The 21739-nt window shown below is 48.9% G+C and overlaps 1 protein-coding gene across 6 annotated transcripts in view; it reads left to right on the top strand.

Annotated features, from left to right (window-relative positions):
• The window catches only part of SMARCA4 (SWI/SNF related BAF chromatin remodeling complex subunit ATPase 4), an 813549-nt gene that overhangs the window by 236903 nt on the left and 554907 nt on the right, over positions 1-21739 (top strand). For all 6 annotated transcript variants that reach the window (XM_069231516.1, XM_069231512.1, XM_069231517.1 and 3 more), the window contains exon 23: positions 13995-14041. In XM_069231516.1, coding sequence (XP_069087617.1) covers positions 13995-14041 — 47 coding nt within the window. The remainder of the gene's footprint in view (positions 1-13994; positions 14042-21739) is intronic.

Raw genomic sequence — 21739 nt, 5'->3', positions numbered from 1 at the left:
TGCCGCGCAAGGTACAACAATACCTAGGAGCCATAATAAACACAACAATAGGAGTAGCCACTCCAAGTCCACAAAGAATTCAAAATTTCAACAACATCATACAACGCATGTATCCAACACAAAAAATACAAGCAAAGATGATATTACAACTCCTAGGCATGATGTCTTCATGCATAGTGTAGGACGTTGGCTCTGTATGTGCTATTTCAAAGTAAGAAATAGCATGCACAGAGTCCAAGGGTTCCCCTTAGAGGTAAGATAGTGGCAAAAAGAGATAATACTAATGCTCTATTTTGTGGTAGTGTGGTCGAGCAGTAGGCTTATCCAAGGAGTAGTGTTAAGCATTTGTTGTACATACACATAGACAATAAATGAGGTACACACACTCAGAGACAAATCCAGCCAATAGGTTTTTGTATAGAAAAATATCTTTTCTTAGTTTATTTTAAGAACCACAGGTTCAAATTCTACATGTAATATCTCATTCGAAAGGTATTGCAGGTAAGTACTTTAGGAACTTCAAATCATAAAAATTGCATGTATACTTTACAAGTTATTGACAAATAGCTGTTTTAAAAGTGGACACAGTGCAATTTTCACAGTTCCTGGGGGAGGTAAGTTTTTGTTAGTTTTACCAGGTAAGTAAGACACTTACAGGGTTCAGTTCTTGGTCCAAGGTAGCCCACCGTTGGGGGTTCAGAGCAACCCCAAAGTCACCACACCAGCAGCTCAGGGCCGGTCAGGTGCAGAGTTCAAAGTGGTGCCCAAAACACATAGGCTAGAATGGAGAGAAGGGGGTGCCCCGGTTCCGGTCTGCTTGCAGGTAAGTACCCGCGTCTTCGGAGGGCAGACCAGGGGGGTTTTGTAGGGCACCGGGGGGGACACAAGCCCACACAGAAATTTCACCCTCAGCAGCGCGGGGGCGGCCGGGTGCAGTGTGGAAACAGGCGTCGGGTTCGCAATGTTAGTCTATGAGAGATCTCGGGATCTCTTCAGCGCTGCAGGCAGGCAAGGGGGGGGTTCCTCGGGGAAACCTCCACTTGGGCAAGGGAGAGGGACTCCTGGGGGTCACTTCTCCAGTGAAAGTCCGGTCCTTCAGGTCCTGGGGGCTGCGGGTGCAGGGTCTCTCCCAGGCGTCGGGACTTTAGGTTCAAAGAGTCGCGGTCAGGGGAAGCCTCGGGATTCCCTCTGCAGGCGGCGCTGTGGGGGCTCAGGGGGGACAGGTTTTGGTACTCACAGTATCAGAGTAGTCCTGGGGTCCCTCCTGAGGTGTTGGATCTCCACCAGCCGAGTCGGGGTCGCCGGGTGCAGTGTTGCAAGTCTCACGCTTCTTGCGGGGAGCTTGCAGGGTTCTTCCAAGGCTGCTGGAAACAAAGTTGCAGCCTTTCTTGGAGCAGGTCCGCTGTCCTCGGGAGTTTCTTGTCTTTTCGAAGCAGGGGCAGTCCTCAGAGGATGTCGAGGTCGCTGGTCCCTTTGGAAGGCGTCGCTGGAGCAGGATCTTTGGAAGGCAGGAGACAGGCCGGTGAGTTTCTGGAGCCAAGGCAGTTGTCGTCTTCTGGTCTTCCGCTGCAGGGGTTTTCAGCTAGGCAGTCCTTCTTCTTGTAGTTGCAGGAATCTAATTTTCTAGGGTTCAGGGTAGCCCTTAAATACTAAATTTAAGGGCGTGTTTAGGTCTGGGGGGTTAGTAGCCAATGGCTACTAGCCCTGAGGGTGGGTACACCCTCTTTGTGCCTCCTCCCAAGGGGAGGGGGTCACAATCCTAACCCTATTGGGGGAACCCTCCATCTGCAAGATGGAGGATTTCTAAAAGTTAGAGTCACTTCAGCTCAGGACACCTTAGGGGCTGTCCTGACTGGCCAGTGACTCCTCCTTGTTTTTCTCATTATTTTCTCCGGCCTTGCCGCCAAAAGTGGGGCCTGGCCGGAGGGGGCGGGCAACTCCACTAGCTGGAGTGTCCTGCTGGGTTGGCACAAAGGAGGTGAGCCTTTGAGGCTCACCTCCAGGTGTGACAATTCCTGCCTGGGGGAGGTGTTAGCATCTCCACCCAGTGCAGGCTTTGTTACTGGCCTCAGAGTGACAAAGGCACTCTCCCCATGGGGCCAGCAACATGTCTCGGTTTGTGGCAGGCTGCTAAAACTAGTCAGCCTACACAGATAGTCGGTTAAGTTTCAGGGGGCACCTCTAAGGTGCCCTCTGTGGTGTATTTTACAATAAAATGTACACTGGCATCAGTGTGCATTTATTGTGCTGAGAAGTTTGATACCAAACTTCCCAGTTTTCAGTGTAGCCATTATGGTGCTGTGGAGTTCGTGTTTGACAGACTCCCAGACCATATACTCTTATGGCTACCCTGCACTTACAATGTCTAAGGTTTTGTTTAGACACTGTAGGGGTACCATGCTCATGCACTGGTACCCTCACCTATGGTATAGTGCACCCTGCCTTAGGGCTGTAAGGCCTGCTAGAGGGGTGTCTTACCTATACTGCATAGGCAGTGAGAGGCTGGCATGGCACCCTGAGGGGAGTGCCATGTCGACTTACTCGTTTTGTCCTCACTAGCACACACAAGCTGGTAAGCAGTGTGTCTGTGCTGAGTGAGAGGTCTCCAGGGTGGCATAAGACATGCTGCAGCCCTTAGAGACCTTCCTTGGCATCAGGGCCCTTGGTACTAGAAGTACCAGTTACAAGGGACTTATCTGGATGCCAGGGTCTGCCAATTGTGGATACAAAAGTACAGGTTAGGGAAAGAACACTGGTGCTGGGGCCTGGTTAGCAGGCCTCAGCACACTTTCAATTGTAAACATAGCATCAGCAAAGGCAAAAAGTCAGGGGGCAACCATGCCAAGGAGGCATTTCCTTACACAACCCCCCCCCCAAACGAAAGAGGATGAGACTAACCTTTCCCAAGAGAGTCTTCATTTTCTAAGTGGAAGAACCTGGAAAGGCCATCTGCATTGGCATGGGCAGTCCCAGGTCTGTGTTCCACTATAAAGTCCATTCCCTGTAGGGAGATGGACCACCTCAACAGTTTAGGATTTTCACCTTTCATTTGCATCAGCCATTTGAGAGGTCTGTGGTCAGTTTGAACTAGGAAGTGAGTCCCAAAGAGGTATGGTCTCAGCTTCTTCAGGGACCAAACCACAGCAAAGGCCTCCCTCTCAATGGCACTCCAACGCTGCTCCCTGGGGAGTAACCTCCTGCTAATGAAAGCAACAGGCTGGTCAAGGCCATCATCATTTGTTTGGGACAAAACTGCCCCTATCCCATGTTCAGAGGCATCAGTCTGCACAATGAACTGCTTAGAATAATCTGGAGCTTTTAGAACTGGTGCTGAGCACATTGCTTGTTTCAGGGTGTCAAAGGCCTGTTGGCATTCCACAGTCCAGTTCACTTTCTTGGGCATTTTCTTGGAGGTGAGTTCAGTGAGGGCTGTCACAATGGATCCATATCCCTTCACAAACCTCCTGTAATACCCAGTCAAGCCAAGGAATGCCCTGACTTGAGTCTGGGTTTTTGGAGCTACCCAGTCCAGAATAGTCTGGATCTTGGGTTGGAGTGGCTGAACTTGGCCTCCACCTACAAGGTGGCCCAAGTAAACCACAGTTCCCTGCCCTATCTGGCATTTGGATGCCTTGATAGAGAGGCCTGCAGATTGCAGAGCCTTCAAAACCTTCTTCAGGTGGACCAGGTGATCCTGCCAGGTGGAGCTAAAGACAGCAATATCATCAAGATAAGCGGTGCTAAAGGACTCCAAGCCAGCAAGGACTTGATTCACCAACCTTTGGAAGGTGGCAGGGGCATTCTTTAAACCAAAGGGCATAACAGTAAACTGATAATGCCCATCAGGTGTGGAGAATGCTGTCTTTTCTTTTGCTCCAGGTGCCATTTTTATTTGCCAGTACCCTGCTGTCAAGTCAAAGGTACTTAGAAATTTGGCAGCACCTAATTTATCAATGAGCTCATCAGCTCTTGGAATTGGATGGGCATCTGTTTTGGTGACAGAATTGAGCCCTCTGTAGTCCACACAAAACCTCATCTCTTTCTTTCCATCTTTGGTGTGAGGTTTGGGGACTAAGACCACTGGGCTAGCCCAGGGGCTGTCAGAGCGCTCAATTACTCCCAATTCCAGCATCTTGTGGACTTCCACCTTGATGCTTTCTTTAACATGGTCAGATTGTCTAAAGATTTTGTTCTTGACAGGCATGCTGTCTCCTGTGTCCACATCATGGGTACACAGGTGTGTCTGACCAGGGGTTAAGGAGAAGAGTTCAGGAAACTGTTGTAGGACTCTCCTACAATCAGCTTGCTGTTGGCCAGAGAGGGTGTCTGAGTAGATCACTCCATCTACTGTGCCATCTTTTGGGTCTGATGACAGAAGATCAGGGAGAGGCTCACTCTCTGCCTCCTGATCCTCATCTGTTACCATCAACAGATTGACATCAGCCCTGTCGTGGAAGAGCTTAAGGCGGTTTACATGGATCACCCTCTTGGGGCTCCTGCTTGTGCCCAGGTCCACCAGGTAGGTGACCTGACTCTTCCTTTCTAGTACTGGGTAAGGGCCACTCCATTTGTCCTGGAGTGCCCTGGGAGCCACAGGCTCCAGAACCCAGACTTTCTGCCCTGGTTGGAACTCAACCAGTGCAGCCTTTTGGTCATACCAAAACTTCTGGAGCTGTTGGCTGGCCTCAAGGTTTTTGGTTGCCTTTTCCATGTACTCTGCCATTCTAGAGCGAAGGCCAAGTACATAGTCCACTATGTCCTGTTTAGGCTCATGGAGAGGTCTCTCCCAGCCTTCTTTAACAAGGGCAAGTGGTCCCCTTACAGGATGACCAAACAGAAGTTCAAAGGGTGAGAATCCTACTCCCTTCTGTGGTACCTCTCTGTAAGCGAAAAGCAGGCATGGCAAGAGGACATCCCATCTCCTTTTGAGTTTTTCTGGGAGCCCCATGATCATGCCTTTTAATGTCTTGTTGAATCTCTCAACCAAGCCATTAGTTTGTGGATGGTATGGTGTAGTGAATTTATAAGTCACTCCACACTCATTCCACATGTGCTTTAGGTATGCTGACATGAAGTTGGTACCTCTGTCAGACACCACCTCCTTAGGGAAACCCACTCTGGTAAAGATACCAATGAGGGCCTTGGCTACTGCAGGGGCAGTAGTCGACCTAAGGGGAATAGCTTCAGGATACCTGGTAGCATGATCCACTACTACCAGGATATACATATTTCCTGAGGCTGTGGGAGGTTCTAGTGGACCAACTATGTCCACACCCACTCTTTCAAAGGGAACCCCCACCACTGGAAGTGGAATGAGGGGGGCCTTTGGATGCCCACCTGTCTTACCACTGGCTTGACAGGTGGGGCAGGAGAGGCAAAACTCCTTAACCATGTTGGACATATTGGGCCAGTAGAAGTGGTTGACTAACCTCTCCCACGTCTTGGTTTGTCCCAAATGTCCAGCAAGGGGAATGTCATGGGCCAATGTTAGGATGAACTCTCTGAACAGCTGAGGCACTACCACTCTCCTAGTGGCACCAGGTTTGGGGTCTCTGGCCTCAGTGTACAGGAGTCCATCTTCCCAATAGACCCTATGGGTTCCAGTTTTCTTGCCCTTGGACTCTTCAGCAGCTTGCTGCCTAAGGCCTTCAAGAGAGGGACAGGTTTCTTGTCCCTTACACAGCTCCTCCCTTGAGGGTCCCCCTGGGCCTAAGAGCTCAACCTGATAAGGTTCAAGCTCCAAAGGCTCAGTTCCCTCAGAGGGCAGAACTTCTTCCTGAGAAGAGAGGTTCCCTTTCTTTTGCTGTGTTGCAGTTGGTTTCCCAACTGACTTTCCTGTTCTCTTGGTAGGCTGGGCCATTTTTCCAGACTCCAGCTCTACTTGTTCACCCTGTGCCTTGCATTGTGCTCTTGTTTTCACACACACCAGTTCAGGGATACCCAGCATTGCTGCATGGGTTTTTAGTTCTACCTCAGCCCATGCTGAGGACTCCAGGTCATTTCCAAGCAGACAGTCCACTGGGATATTTGAGGAGACCACCACCTGTTTCAGGCCATTGACCCCTCCCCATTCTAAAGTAACCATTGCCATGGGATGTACTTTTCTCTGATTGTCAGCGTTGGTGACTGTGTAAGTTTTTCCAGTCAGGTATTGGCCAGGGGAAACCAGTTTCTCTGTCACCATGGTGACACTGGCACCTGTATCCCTCAGGCCCTCTATTCTAGTCCCATTAATTAAGAGTTGCTGTCTGTATTTTTGCATGTTAGGCGGCCAGACAGCTAGTGTGGCTAAATCCACCCCACCCTCAGAAACTAGAATAGCTTCAGTGTGGACCCTGATTTGCTCTGGGCACACTGTTGATCCCACTTGGAGACTAGCCATACCAGTGTTACCTGGATGGGAGTTTGGAGTGGAACCTTTCTTGGGACAGGCCTTGTCTCCAGTTTGGTGTCCATGCTGTTTACAGCTATGACACCAGGCCTTTTTGGGATCAAAGTTTTTACCCTTGTACCCATTGTTTTGTGAAGAGGCTCTGGGCCCACCCTCCTGTGCAGGTTTTTGGGGGCCTGTAGAAGACTCTTTACTATTTTTAGTTTTGGTTGTCTCATCACCCTTCCCCTGGGGAGTCTTTGTGACCCCTTTCTTTTGGTCACCCCCTGTTGAAGTCTTGGACACCCTTGTCTTGACCCAATGGTCCGCCTTCTTTCCCAATTCTTGGGGAGAAATTGGTCCTAGGTCTACCAGATGCTGATGCAGTTTATCATTGAAACAATTACTTAACAGGTGTTCTTTCACAAATAAATTGTACAGCCCATCATAATTACTTACACCACTGCCTTGAATCCAACCATCTAGTGTTTTCACTGAGTAGTCAACAAAGTCAACCCAGGTCTGGCTCGAGGATTTTTGAGCCCCCCTGAACCTAATCCTGTACTCCTCAGTGGAGAATCCAAAGCCCTCAATCAGGGTACCCTTCATGAGGTCATAAGATTCTGCATCTTTTCCAGAGAGTGTGAGGAGTCTATCCCTACACTTTCCAGTGAACATTTCCCAAAGGAGAGCACCCCAGTGAGATCTGTTCACTTTTCTGGTTACACAAGCCCTCTCAAAAGCTGTGAACCATTTGGTGATGTCATCACCATCTTCATATTTTGTCACAATCCCTTTGGGGATTTTTAACATGTCAGGAGAATCTCTGACCCTATTTATATTGCTGCCACCATTGATGGGTCCTAGGCCCATCTCTTGTCTTTCCCTTTCTATGGCTAGGAGCTGTCTCTCTAAAGCCAATCTTTTGGCCATCCTGGCTAACAGGAGGTCATCTTCACTGAGAGCATCCTCAGTGATTTCAGAAATGTGGGACCCTCCTGTGAGGGACTCACTATTTCTGACTAACACAGTTGGAGACAGGACTTGAGGGGTCCTGTTCTCCCTATTTAGGACTGGAGGAGGGACATTGGCCTCCAAGTCACTAATTTCTTCCTCTGTGAGGTCATCATCAGAGGGGTTGGCTTTTTCAAACTCTGCCAACAGCTCCTGGAGCTGAATTTTGGTAGGTCTGGAGCCAATGGTTATTTTTTTGATATTACAGAGAGACCTTAGCTCCCTCATCTTAAGATGGAGGTAAGGTGTGGTGTCGAGTTCCACCACATTCATCTCTGTATCAGACATTATTTTGCTAAAAGTTGGAAGACTTTTTAAAGAATCTAACACTGTTTCTAGAATCTAATTTCAAACCTTTAACAAACTTTTAAACTCTAAAAGACAATGCTAAACAGGGACTTAACACACAAGGCCCTAGCAGGACTTTTAAGAATTTGGAAAAATTTCAAATTGCAAAAATGAATTTCTAATGACAATTTTGGAATTTGTCGTGTGATCAGGTATTGGCTGAGTAGTCCAGCAAATGCAAAGTCTTGTACCCCACCGCTGATCCACCAATGTAGGAAGTTGGCTCTGTATGTGCTATTTCAAAGTAAGAAATAGCATGCACAGAGTCCAAGGGTTCCCGTTAGAGGTAAGATAGTGGCAAAAAGAGATAATACTAATGCTCTATTTTGTGGTAGTGTGGTCGAGCAGTAGGCTTATCCAAGGAGTAGTGTTAAGCATTTGTTGTACATACACATAGACAATAAATGAGGTACACACACTCAGAGACAAATCCAGCCAATAGGTTTTTGTATAGAAAAATATCTTTTCTTAGTTTATTTTAAGAACCACAGGTTCAAATTCTACATGTAATATCTCATTCGAAAGGTATTGCAGGTAAGTACTTTAGGAACTTCAAATCATAAAAATTGCATGTATACTTTACAAGTTATTGACAAATAGCTGTTTTAAAAGTGGACACTTAGTGCAATTTTCACAGTTCCTGGGGGAGGTAAGTTTTTGTTGGTTTTACCAGGTAAGTAAGACACTTACAGGGTTCAGTTCTTGGTCCAAGGTAGCCCACCGTTGGGGGTTCAGAGCAACCCCAAAGTCACCACACCAGCAGCTCAGGGCCGGTCAGGTGCAGAGTTCAAAGTGGTGCCCAAAACACATAGGCTAGAATGGAGAGAAGGGGGTGCCCCGGTTCCGGTCTGCTTGCAGGTAAGTACCCGCGTCTTCGGAGGGCAGACCAGGGGGGTTTTTTAGGGCACCGGGGGGGACACAAGCCCACACAGAAATTTCACCCTCAGCAGCGCGGGGGCGGCCGGGTGCAGTGTGGAAACAGGCGTCGGGTTCGCAATGTTAGTCTATGAGAGATCTCGGGATCTCTTCAGCGCTGCAGGCAGGCAAGGGGGGGGTTCCTCGGGGAAACCTCCACTTGGGCAAGGGAGAGGGACTCCTGGGGGTCACTTCTCCAGTGAAAGTCCGGTCCTTCAGGTCCTGGGGGCTGCGGGTGCAGGGTCTCTCCCAGGCGTCGGGACTTTAGGTTCCAAGAGTCGCGGTCAGGGGAAGCCTCGGGATTCCCTCTGCAGGCGGCGCTGTGGGGGCTCAGGGGGGACAGGTTTTGGTACTCACAGTATCAGAGTAGTCCTGGGGTCCCTCCTGAGGTGTTGGATCTCCACCAGCCGAGTCGGGGTCGCCGGGTGCAGTGTTGCAAGTCTCACGCTTCTTGCGGGGAGCTTGCAGGGTTCTTCCAAGGCTGCTGGAAACAAAGTTGCAGCCTTTCTTGGAGCAGGTCCGCTGTCCTCGGGAGTTTCTTGTCTTTTCGAAGCAGGGGCAGTCCTCAGAGGATGTCGAGGTCGCTGGTCCCTTTGGAAGGCGTCGCTGGAGCAGGATCTTTGGAAGGCAGGAGACAGGCCGGTGAGTTTCTGGAGCCAAGGCAGTTGTCGTCTTCTGGTCTTCCTCTGCAGGGGTTTTCAGCTAGGCAGTCCTTCTTCTTGTAGTTGCAGGAATCTAATTTTCTAGGGTTCAGGGTAGCCCTTAAATACTAAATTTAAGGGCGTGTTTAGGTCTGGGGGGTTAGTAGCCAATGGCTACTAGCCCTGAGGGTGGGTACACCCTCTTTGTGCCTCCTCCCAAGGGGAGGGGGTCACAATCCTAACCCTATTGGGGAACCCTCCATCTGCAAGATGGAGGATTTCTAAAAGTTAGAGTCACTTCAGCTCAGGACACCTTAGGGGCTGTCCTGACTGGCCAGTGACTCCTCCTTGTTTTTCTCATTATTTTCTCCGGCCTTGCCGCCAAAAGTGGGGCCTGGCCGGAGGGGGCGGGCAACTCCACTAGCTGGAGTGTCCTGCTGGGTTGGCACAAAGGAGGTGAGCCTTTGAGGCTCACCGCCAGGTGTGACAATTCCTGCCTGGGGGAGGTGTTAGCATCTCCACCCAGTGCAGGCTTTGTTACTGGCCTCAGAGTGACAAAGGCACTCTCCCCATGGGGCCAGCAACATGTCTCGGTTTGTGGCAGGCTGCTAAAACTAGTCAGCCTACACAGATAGTCGGTTAAGTTTCAGGGGGCACCTCTAAGGTGCCCTCTGTGGTGTATTTTACAATAAAATGTACACTGGCATCAGTGTGCATTTATTGTGCTGAGAAGTTTGATACCAAACTTCCCAGTTTTCAGTGTAGCCATTATGGTGCTGTGGAGTTCGTGTTTGACAGACTCCCAGACCATATACTCTTATGGCTACCCTGCACTTACAATGTCTAAGGTTTTGTTTAGTCACTGTAGGGGTACCATGCTCATGCACTGGTACCCTCACCTATGGTATAGTGCACCCTGCCTTAGGGCTGTAAGGCCTGCTAGAGGGGTGTCTTACCTATACTGCATAGGCAGTGAGAGGCTGGCATGGCACCCTGAGGGGAGTGCCATGTCGACTTACTCGTTTTGTCCTCACTAGCACACACAAGCTGGTAAGCAGTGTGTCTGTGCTGAGTGAGAGGTCTCCAGGGTGGCATAAGACATGCTGCAGCCCTTAGAGACCTTCCTTGGCATCAGGGCCCTTGGTACTAGAAGTACCAGTTACAAGGGACTTATCTGGATGCCAGGGTCTGCCAATTGTGGATACAAAAGTACAGGTTAGGGAAAGAACACTGGTGCTGGGGCCTGGTTAGCAGGCCTCAGCACACTTTCAATTGTAAACATAGCATCAGCAAAGGCAAAAAGTCAGGGGGCAACCATGCCAAGGAGGCATTTCCTTACACATAGCCATTGTCCCAAACGCAAGACTGCACATGAGGCCCTTACAACAGTGCCTAGCATCACAGTGGTCACAAGCACAGGGTCACCTTACAGATCTGGTGTTAATAGACCGCCAAACTTACCTCTCGCTTCTATGGTGGAACAATATAAATTTAAACAAAGGGCGGCCTTTCCAAGACCCAGTGCCACAATACGTAATAACAACAGATGCTTCCATGACCGGGTGGGGAGCACACCTCGATCAACACAGCATACAAGGACAATGGAACGTACATCAAACAAAACTGCATATAAATCACCTAGAACTGCTAGCAGTTTTTCAAGCACTAAAGGCTTTTCAACCAATAATAGTTCACAAATACATTCTCGTCAAAACAGACAACATGACAACAATGTATTATCTAAACAAACAAGGGGGGACGCACTCAACGCAATTGAGCCTGCTGGCACAAAAGATATGGCGTTGGGCAATTCACAACCAAATTCGCCTAATAGCACAATTTATCCCAGGAATTCAGAATCAACTCGCAGACAATCTCTCTCGAGATCACCAACAGGTCCACGAATGGGAAATTCACCCCCAAATTCTGAACACTTACTTCACGCTCTGGGGAACACCTCAAATAGACTTGTTTGCGACAAAAGAGAACGCAAAATACCAAAACTTCGCAACCAGATACCCACACAGGCAGTCCCACGGCAATGCCCTATGGATCAACTGGTCAGGGATATTTGCCTACGCTTTTCCTCCTCTCCCTCTCCTTCCTTATCTGGTAAACAAACTCAGTCAAAACAAACTCAAACTCATATTAATAGCACCAACTTGGGCAAGGCAACCCTGGTACACAACGCTGCTAGACCTATCAGTAGTACCCCACATCAAACTGCCCAACAGGCTGGATCTGTTAACACAACACAACCAAACGATCAGACACGCAGATCCAGCATCGCTGAATCTAGCAATCTGGCTCCTGAAATCCTAGAATTCGGACACTTACAACTTACCCAAGAATGTATGGAAGTCATAAAGCAAGCCAGAAGGCCATCCACCAGGCACTGCTATGCCAGTAAATGGAAGAGGTTTGTTTGCTACTGCCATATTAATCAAATCCAACCATTACACGCAACCCCAAAACATGTAGTGGGTTACTTGCTTCACTTACAAAAATCTAACCTAGCTTTCTCTTCCATTAAAATACACCTTGCAGCAATATCTGCATACCTGCAGCCTACCTATTCAACTTCCCTATATAGGATACCAGTCATTAAAGCATTCATGGAGGGCCTTAAAAGAATTATTCCACCAAGAACACCACCTGTTCCTTCATGGAACCTAAATGTTGTCTTAACTAGACTTATGGGTCCACCTTTTGAACCCATGCACTCCTGCGAAATACAGTTCCTAACATGGAAGGTTGCATTTCTCATCGCCATTACTTCTCTAAGAAGAGTAAGCGAGATTCAGGCGTTTACAATACAAGAACCTTTTATACAACTGCACAAAAATAAGGTCGTCCTAAGGACTAATCCTAAATTTCTACCAAAAGTTATTTCACCGTTCCATCTAAATCAAACAGTGGAACTTCCAGTGTTCTTCCCACAGCCAGATTCCGTAGCTGAGAGGGCACTACATACTTTAGATGTCAAAAGAGCATTAATGTATTACATTGACAGAACAAAGAGCATCAGGAAAACAGCTATTTATTGCATTCCAAAAACCTCATGCAGGAAACCCAATATCAAAACAAGGTATAGCCAGATGGATAGTTAAATGCATCCAAATCTGCTACCTTAAAGCTAAACGACAACTGCCCATTACACCAAGGGCACACTCAACCAGAAAGAAAGGTGCTACCATGGCCTTTCTAGGAAACATCCCAATGCAAGAAATATGTAAGGCAGCCACATGGTCTACGCCTCACACATTCACCAAGCACTACTGTGTAGACGTGTTATCCGCACAACAAGCCACAGTAGGTCAAGCCGTATTAAGAACATTGTTTCAGACTACTCCCACTCCTACAGGCTGAGCCACCGCTTTGGGGAGATAACTGCTTACTAGTCTATGCAAAACATGCGTATCTACAGCGACAGATGCCATCGAACTGAAAATGTCACTTACCCAGTGTACATCTGTTCGTGGCATCAGTCGCTGTAGATTCGCATGTGCCCACCCGCCTCCCCGGGAGCCTGTAGCAGTTCGGAAGGTACCTTCAACTATTTGTATATATATTATTTTAACCTTAAATAGGTACATACTTAGTCACTCCATTGCATGGCCACTATTACTACAATACAACTCCTACCTCACCCTCTGCGGGGAAAAACAATTGAAGATGGAGTCGACGCCCATGCGCAATGGAGACAAAAGGAGGAGTCACTCGGCCCCGTGACTCGAAAGACTTCTTCGAAGAAAAACAACTTGTAACACTCCGACCCAACACCAGATGGCGAGCTATGCAAAACATGCGAATCTACAGCGACTGATGCCACGAACAGATGTACACTGGGTAAGTGACATTTTCATTCTTTTTCCAGTAGCATTCATAGGAGCACCTGTTTTCTTGCTCTTTTCATGTGTGCTGTTTCTCCTGTCATCTGGCCTCTGTGCTGTCTGTTGCTGTTGTCAGTTCACCACCCCCATATCTCTTGCTTCCTCCAACCGTCTGTTTTATTATTTCTCTTCTTGTCCTGTATCGCATTCCCCTCCTGTGTGGCTCCTGCCACTCGGCATAGGTGACTTGAAACCCTGACCTCCTACACCCTTCTCACTTGCTGCTCCCACTCTCTTCCAATTGTATTTCTTTTCTGCGTTTTAAAAATGTAATTCTTGTTAACTGACATTTTGCTAAAGGGATGTTCCTTTCACTACGATACTCTTTTAGGCATCTTTATTTGAAAATTTACAGCTCCCAAGTTTTGTGTCCACCATCTTGGAATTGTAAATTAAATGTGTTTTTTTAAAAGTATTATTCATTTAAGGAAAAAAACACAACCTTGCATTGACAGTTGGCAGTGATGTGGAAACCAGTAGTCAACAACATAATGTGGAATAGTGAATAGTGTTAAAAAACATTGGCAATGCAAGGAGCAGGTAGAGCAATTTAAAGGCGATACTTACTAGGTTAGCCATGTTTAAATTTTGTAAGCTGAGCTATGCTATCTTTTCTGAAGTCCATTAAATTCCTTATATCAACTTATGCTTAATAAAATCTAAACACAAATCCAGCCTTGCCTTTGATGTATTACAACATGTTGTCTAACCACATACTTTCAGCTTTGTTTTATTGAGATGTCAGTTGAACTTTTTCTTGCTCTGCGACACTGAGCCCTAATCAGCTACTGTTGACCTTTTTGTCTGTTTTAGGAGTCATTCTCTGAGCACCTGGGCTTTACTGGGGGAATCGTTCAGGGGTAAGTGTTTCTTGGCATAGCCTTGTTTGTCTGAAAGTTAAACCATACCTTGATTCTTACAGAAACAGGAGTCAGTGGCATCCATATGATTTCACAGAAGCAGGTACAAAGCACTTTAAAAATGGGTAACTTTTTCTGCTGTGTGTTACCGTAGAGCAGAGATGCGCCCAGTGTAGGAAGCTGAGTTCTGGTTGCAGCACCCCCTACCCACACACTTTTTGCCTGGTTTTTGATGCAACCTTCATGAATTTTACTGGGGTCCTGCTAACTAGATAGCCAGTGCTCCTTCTCCAAAACAAGACACCAGGTCAATTGATCCCCAATTGGCCAGGCTCTTTAGCACCTCTGTAAGTCCAAACTAAATGGTACACCTGGTTCCTTGAGCATGGGTACAGAAAAGGGGCCCTAAGAGCTGCAGTACAACTTGTTCCACTCTAAGGGACCCAGCACTGACCTCATGCAGACTACCATTAAAGGCTACGTGGCAAGGTGCTTCCTAAAAATGAAAACACGACAGCACACAGCCAGTGTGCCATGTCCCCTAAACACTGCAAGTAATATTCGGAAGTCACCCCTACAGCGGGCCTTGCAGCTCTAAGGCAGGGTGAATTATATTACGTGCGAGGGCATATCTGCATGTCCTTGTCATTTCCTAGAACACAGTAAGTGAAAAGGGAAACCATTTTGAGTACGTGTTGGACACTGATCAGTACGAGTTCCCCGGCTACATGATGGCTTCACTGAAAATAGGAATGTTTTGTATCAAACATCTTGTATTAATAAACTCTCACTGATTCCAGTGATAGATTTATTAAAACATGGACCCAGAGGGCACCTCAGAGGTGCTCCATGAAAACCTACTAACTGCTGGTGAGCTCACTGACTAGTTCTTACCAGTCTGTCACCAACAGTTGAGAATCTGACCCCCAAGGGCGAGGGCCATTGCTCTCCAGATGTCAGAAACAAAACCTGCTCTGTGAGAGGTGTTTACACACCCATCTCAACAGAATGATCTGCAAATCAGCATTCCAAGGCAGGAAGCTTCAAAGAATCTGTAAGGAAATGCCTCCTTGGCATGGTTACCCCCTGACTTTTTGCCTTTTCCTGATGCCAGTTATGATTGAATGCGTGCTGGGACCCTGCTAACCAGGCCTGTAAGGAAATGCCTCCTTGGCATGGTTACCCCCTGACGTTTTGCCTTTGCTGATGCTATGTTTTGATTTGAAAGTGTGCTGAAGCCTGCTAACCAGGCCCCAGCACCAGTGTTCTTTCCCTAACCTGTACTTTTGTTTTACACAATTGGCACACTCTGGCATCCAGGTAAGTCCCTTGTAACTGGTACCCTTGGTACCAAGGGCCCTGATGCCAGGGAAGGTCTCTAAGGGCTGCAGCATAGCTTATGCCACCCTGGGGACCCCTCACTCAGCACAGACACACTGCTTGCCAGCTTGTGTGTGCTGGTGAGGACAAAACGAGTAAGTCGACATGGCACTCCCCTCAGGGTGCCATGCCAACCTCACACTGCCTATGCAGTATAGATAAGTCACCCCTCTATCAGGCCTTACAGCCCTAAGGCAGGGTGCACTATACCATAGGTGAGGGCACCAGTGCATGAGCACTGTGCCCCTACAGTGTCTAAGCAAAACCTTAGACATTGTAAGTGCAGGGTAGCCATAAGAGTATATGGTCTGGGAGTCTGTCAAACACGAACTCCACAGCACCATAATGGCTACACTGAAAACTGGGAAGTTTGGTATCAAACTTCTCAGCACAATAAATGCACACTGTAAAGAAATGGCTCCCTGTTGCAGTTACCCCCCACTTTTTGCCTGATACTGATGCTGACTTGACTGAGAAGTGTGCTGGGACCCTGCTAACCAGGCCCCAGCACCAGTGTTCTTTCACCTAAAATGTACCATTGTCTCCACAATTGGCACAACCCTGGCATCCAGGTAAGTCCCTTGTAACTGGTACCCCTGGTACCAAGGGCCCTGATGCCAGGAAGGTCTCTAAGGGCTGCAGCATGTCTTATGCCACCCTAGGGACCCCTCACTCAGCACAGACACACTGCTTGCCAGCTTGTGTGTGCTGGTGGGGAGAAAATGACTAAGTCGACATGGCACTCCCCTCAGGGTGCCATGCCAACCTCACACTGCCTGTGGCATAGGTAAGTCACCCCTCTAGCAGGCCTTACAGCCCTAAGGCAGGGTGCACTATACCACAGGTGAGGGCATATGTGCATGAGCACTATGCCCCTACAGTGTCTAAGCAAAACCTTAGACATTGTAAGTGCAGGGTAGCCATAAGAGCATATGGTCTGGGAGTCTGTCAAAAACGAACTCCACAGCTCCATAATGGCTACACTGAATACTGGGAAGTTTAGTATCAAACTTCTCAGAATAATAAACCCACACTGATGCCAGTGTTGGATTTATTAAAAAATGCACACAGAGAGCATCTTAGAGATGCCCCCTGTATTTTACCCAATTGTTCAGTGCAGGACTGACTGGTCTCTGCCAGCCTGCTGCTGAGAGACGAGTTTCTGACCCCATGCGGTGAGAGCCTTTGTGCTCTCTGAGGACAGAAACAAAGCCTGCTCTGGGTGGAGGTGCTTCACACCTCCCCCCTGCAGGAACTGTAACACCTAGCAGTGAGCTTCAAAGGCTCAAGCTTCGTGTTACAATGCCCCAGGGCACTCCAGCTAGTGGAGATGCCCGCCCCCTGGACACAGCCCCCACTTTTGGCGGCAAGTCCAGGAGAGATGATGAGAAAAACAAGGAGGAGTCACTGGCCAGTCATGGCAGCCCCTAAGGTGTCCTGAGCTGAGGTGACTCTGACTTTTAGAAATCCTCCATCTTGTAGAAGGAGGATTCCCCCAATAGGGATAGGAATGTGACCCCCTCCCCTTGGGAGGAGGCACAAAGAGGGTGTACCCACCCTCAGGGCTAGTAGCCATTGGCTACTAACCCCCCAGACCTAAACACGCCCTTAAATTTAGTATTTAAGGGCTCCCCTGAACCTAAGAATTTAGATTCCTGAAACTACAAGAAGAAGAGGACTGCTGAGCTGAAAAACCCCTGCAGAGGAAGAACAGAAGACACCAACTGCTTTGGCCCCAGACTTACCGGCCTGTCTCCTGCCCTCCAAAGAAACCTGCTCCAGCGACGCTTTCCAAGGGACCAGCGACCTCTGAATCCTCTGAGGACTGCCCTGCTTCAAGAAAGACAAGAAACTCCCGAGGACAGCGGCACTGCTCCAAAAGAACTGCAACTTTGTTACAGAGGAGCAGATTTAAAGACCCCTGCAAATCCCCGCAAGAAGCGTGAGACTTGCAACACTGCACCCTGCGACCCTGACTCGACTGGTGGAGAACCAACACCTCAGGGAGGACCCTCCGGCGACTCCGAGACTGTGAGTAACCAAAGTTGTCCCCCCTGAGCCCCCACAGCGACGCCTGCAGAGGGAATCCCGCGGCTTCCCCTGACCGCGACTGCCTGAACTCTAATTTCCCGACGGCTGGAAAAGACCCTGCACCCGCAGCCCCCAGCACCTGAAGGATCGGAACTTCTGTGCAGGAGTGACCCCCCAGGAGGCCCTCTCCCTTGCCCAGGTGGTGGCTACCCCGAGCAGCCCCCCCCTTGCCTGCCTGCACCGCTGAAGAGACCCCTTGGTCTCTCATTGAACATCATTGAAAACCCGACACGTGTTTGCACTTGGCACCCGGCCGCCCTTGTCTGCCCTCCGAAGACGCGGGTACTTATCTGCTGGCAGACTGGAACCGGGGCACCCCCTTCTCTCCATTGAAGCCTATGTGTTTTGGGCGCCTCTTTGACCTCTGCACCTGACCGGCCCTGAGCTGCTGGTGTGGTAACTTTGGGGTTGCTCTGAACCCTCAACGGTGGGCTACCTTGGACCCAAACCTGAGACTTGTAAGTGATTTACTTACCTGCTAAATCTAACAATAACTTACCTCCCCCAGGAACTGTGAAAATTGCACTAAGTGTCCACTTTTAAAACAGCTATTTGTGTTTTATGTGAAAAGTATATATGCTACTGTAATTATTCAAAGTTCCAAAAGTACTTACCTGCAATACCTTTCAAATGAGATATTACATGTAGAATTTGAACCTGTGGTTCTTAAAATAAACTAAGAAAAGATATTTTTCTATAACAAAACCTATTGGCTGGATTTGTCTCTGAGTGTGTGTTCCTCATTTATTGCCTGTGTGTATGTACAACAAATGCTTAACACTACTCCTTGGATAAGCCTACTGCTCGACCACACTACCACAAAATAGAGCATTAGTATTATCTCTTTTTGCCACTATCTTACCTCTAAGGGGAACCCTTGGACTCTGTGCATGCTATTCCTTACTTTGAAATAGCACATACAGAGCCAACTTCCTACACACACTGATGCCAGTGTACATTTTATTGTGAAATACACCCCAGAGGGCACCTTAGAGGTGCCCCCTTAAACAACTACCTGTGTAGGCTGACTAGTTTTAGCAGCCTGCCGCACTCGAGACATGTTGCTGGCCCCATGGGGAGGAGTGCCTTTGTTACTCTGAGGCCAGTAACAAAGCCTGCACTGGGTGGAGATGCTAACACCTCCCCCAGGCAGGAGCTGTAACACCTGGCGGTGAGCCTCAAAGGCTCACCCCCTTTGTTCAAGCACCGCAGGGCACTCCAGCTAGTGGAGTTGCCCGCCCCCTCCGGCCACGGCCCCACTTTTGGCGGCAAGGCCGGAGGAAATAATGAGAATAACAAGGAGGAGTCACTGGCCAGTCAGGACAGCCCCTAAGGTGTCCTGAGCTGAAGTTACTCTAACTTTTAGAAATCCTCCATCTTGCAGATGGAGGATTCCCCCAATAGGGATAGGATTGTGACCCCCTCCCCTTGGGAGGAGGCACAAAGAAGGTGTACCCACCTAGTAGCCATTGGCTTCTAACCCCCCAGACCTCAACACGCCCTTAAATTTAGTATTTAAGGGCTCCCTGAACCTAAGAATTAAGATTCCTGCAACTACAAGAAGAAGAGGACTGCTGAGCTGAAAGACCCCTGCAGAAGAAGAAAGAAGACACCAACTGCTTTGGCCCCAGTCCTACTGGCCTGTCTCCTGCCTTCTAAAGAAACCTGCTCCAGCGACGCTTTCCTCCGGACCATTGACCTCTGAATCCTCAGAGGACTGCCCTGCTTCAAGAGGAACAAGAAACTCCTGAGGACAGCGGCCCTGTTCCAAAAAGACTGCAACTTTGTTTCAGAGTAGCAGATTTAAAGACCCCTGCAATCCCCGCAAGAAGAGTGAGACTTGCAACACTGCACCCGGCGACCCTGACTCGACTGGTGGAGAACCAACACCTCAGGGAGGACCCTCCGGCGACTCCGAGACCGTGAGTAACCAAAGTTGTCCCCCCTGAGCCCCCACAGCGACGCCTGCAGAGGAAATCCCGAGGCTCCCCCTGACCGCGACTGCCTGACTCTAAAATCCCGACGGCTGGAAAAGACCCTGCACCCGCAGCCCCCAGCACCTGAAGGATCGGAACTCCAGTGGAGGAGTGACCCCCAGGAGGCCCTCTCCCTTGCCCAGGTGGTGGCTACCCCGAGGAGCCCCCCCTTGCCTGCCTGCACCACTGAAGAGACCCCTTGGACTCCCATTGACTCCCATTGGAAACCCGACGCTTGTTTGCACACTGCACCCGGCCGCCCCCGCGCTGCGGAGGGTGTACTTTTTGTGTGGACTTGTGTCCCCCCCGGTGCCCTACAAAACCCCCCTGGTCTGCCCTCCGAAGATGCAGGTATTTACCTGCTGGCAGACTGGAACCAGGGCACCCCCTTCTCTCCATTGAAGCCTATGCGTTTTGGGCACCACTTTGAACTCTGCACCTGACTGGCCCTGAGCTGCTGGTGTGGTAACTCTGGGGTTGCTCTGAACCCCCAACGGTGGGCTACCTTGGACTCCAATTTGAACCCCGTAGGTGGTTTGTAGGAAGTTGGCTCTGTATGTGCTATTTCAAAGTAAGGAATAGCATGCACAGAGTCCAAGGGTTCCCCTTAGAGGTAAAATAGTGGTAAAAATAGATAATACTAATGCTCTATTTTGTGGTAGTGTGGTCGAGCAGTAGGCTTATCCAAGGAGTAGTGTTAAGCATTTGTTGTACATACACATAGACAATAAATGAGGTACACACACTCAGAGACAAATCCAGCCAATAGGTTTTGTTATAGAAAAATATCTTTTCTTAGTTTATTTTAAGAACCACAGGTTCAAATTCTACATGTAATATCTCATTTGAAAGGTGTAGGAAGTTGGCTCTGTATGTGCTATTTCAAAGTCAGGAATAGCATGCACAGAGTCCAAGAGTTCCCCTTAGAGGTAAAATAGTGGTAAAAATAGATAATACTAATGCTCTATTTTGTGGTAGTGTGGTCGAGCAGTAGGCTTATCCAAGGAGTAGTGTTAAGCATTTGTTGTACATACACATAGGCAATAAATGAGGTACACACACTCAGCGACAAATCCAGCCAATAGGTTTTGTATAGAAAAATATATTTTCTTAGTTTATTTTAAGAACCACAGGTTCAAATTTAACATGTAATATCTTGTTTGAAAGGTATTGCAGGTAAGTACATTAGGAACTTTAAATCATAAAAATTGCATGTATACTTTTCATGTTATTGACAAATAGCTGTTTTAAAAGTGGACACAGTGCAATTTTCACAGTTCCTGGGGGAGGTAAGTTTTTGTTAGTTTTACCAGGTAAGTAAGACACTTACAGGGTTCAGTTCTTGGTCCAAGGTAGCCCACCGTTGGGGGTTCAGAGCAACCCCAAAGTCACCACACCAGCAGCTCAGGGCCGGTCAGGTGCAGAGTCCAAAGTGGTGCCCAACACGCATAGGCTAGAATGGAGAGAAGGGGGTGCCCCGGTTCCGGGCTGCTTGCAGGTAAGTACCCGCGTCTTCGGAGGGCAGACCAGGGGGGTTTTGTAGGGCACCGGGGGGGACACAAGCCCACACAGAAATTTCACCCTCAGCAGCGCGGGGGCGGCCGGGTGCAGTGTAGAAACAAGCGTCGGGTTCGCAATGTTAGTCTATGAGAGATCTCGGGATCTCTTCAGCGCTGCAGGCAGGCAAGGGGGGGATTCCTCGGGGAAACCTCCACTTGGGCAAGGGAGAGGGACTCCTGGGGGTCACTTCTCCAGTGAAAGTCCGGTCCTTCAGGTCCTGGGGGCTGCGGGTGCAGGGTCTCTCCCAGGCGTCGGGATTTAGGATTCAAAGAGTCGCGGTCAGGGGAAGCTTCGGGATTCCCTCTGCAGGCGGCGCTGTGGGGGCTCAGGGGGGACAGGTTTTGGTACTCACAGTATCAGAGTAGTCCTGGGGTCCCTCCTGAGGTGTTGGATCTCCACCAGCCGAGTCGGGGTCGCCGGGTGCAGTGTTGCAAGTCTCACGCTTCTTGCGGGGAGCTTGCAGGGTTCTTTCAAGGCTGCTGGAAACAAAGTTGCAGCCTTTCTTGGAGCAGGTCCGCTGTCCTCGGGAGTTTCTTGTCTTTTCGAAGCAGGGGCAGTCCTCAGAGGATGTCGAGGTCGCTGGTCCCTTTGGAAGGTGTCGCTGGAGCAGGATCTTTGGAAGGCAGGAGACAGGCCGGTGAGTTTCTGGAGCCAAGGCAGTTGTCGTCTTCTGGTCTTCCGCTGCAGGGGT

This window comes from Pleurodeles waltl, chromosome 4_2, assembly GCF_031143425.1.
Source record: "Pleurodeles waltl isolate 20211129_DDA chromosome 4_2, aPleWal1.hap1.20221129, whole genome shotgun sequence".
Classification (NCBI taxonomy): Eukaryota; Metazoa; Chordata; class Amphibia; order Caudata; family Salamandridae; genus Pleurodeles; species Pleurodeles waltl.
The sequence above is the reverse complement of the archived record's forward strand: the minus strand, read 5'-3'. Positions and strand labels throughout refer to the sequence as shown.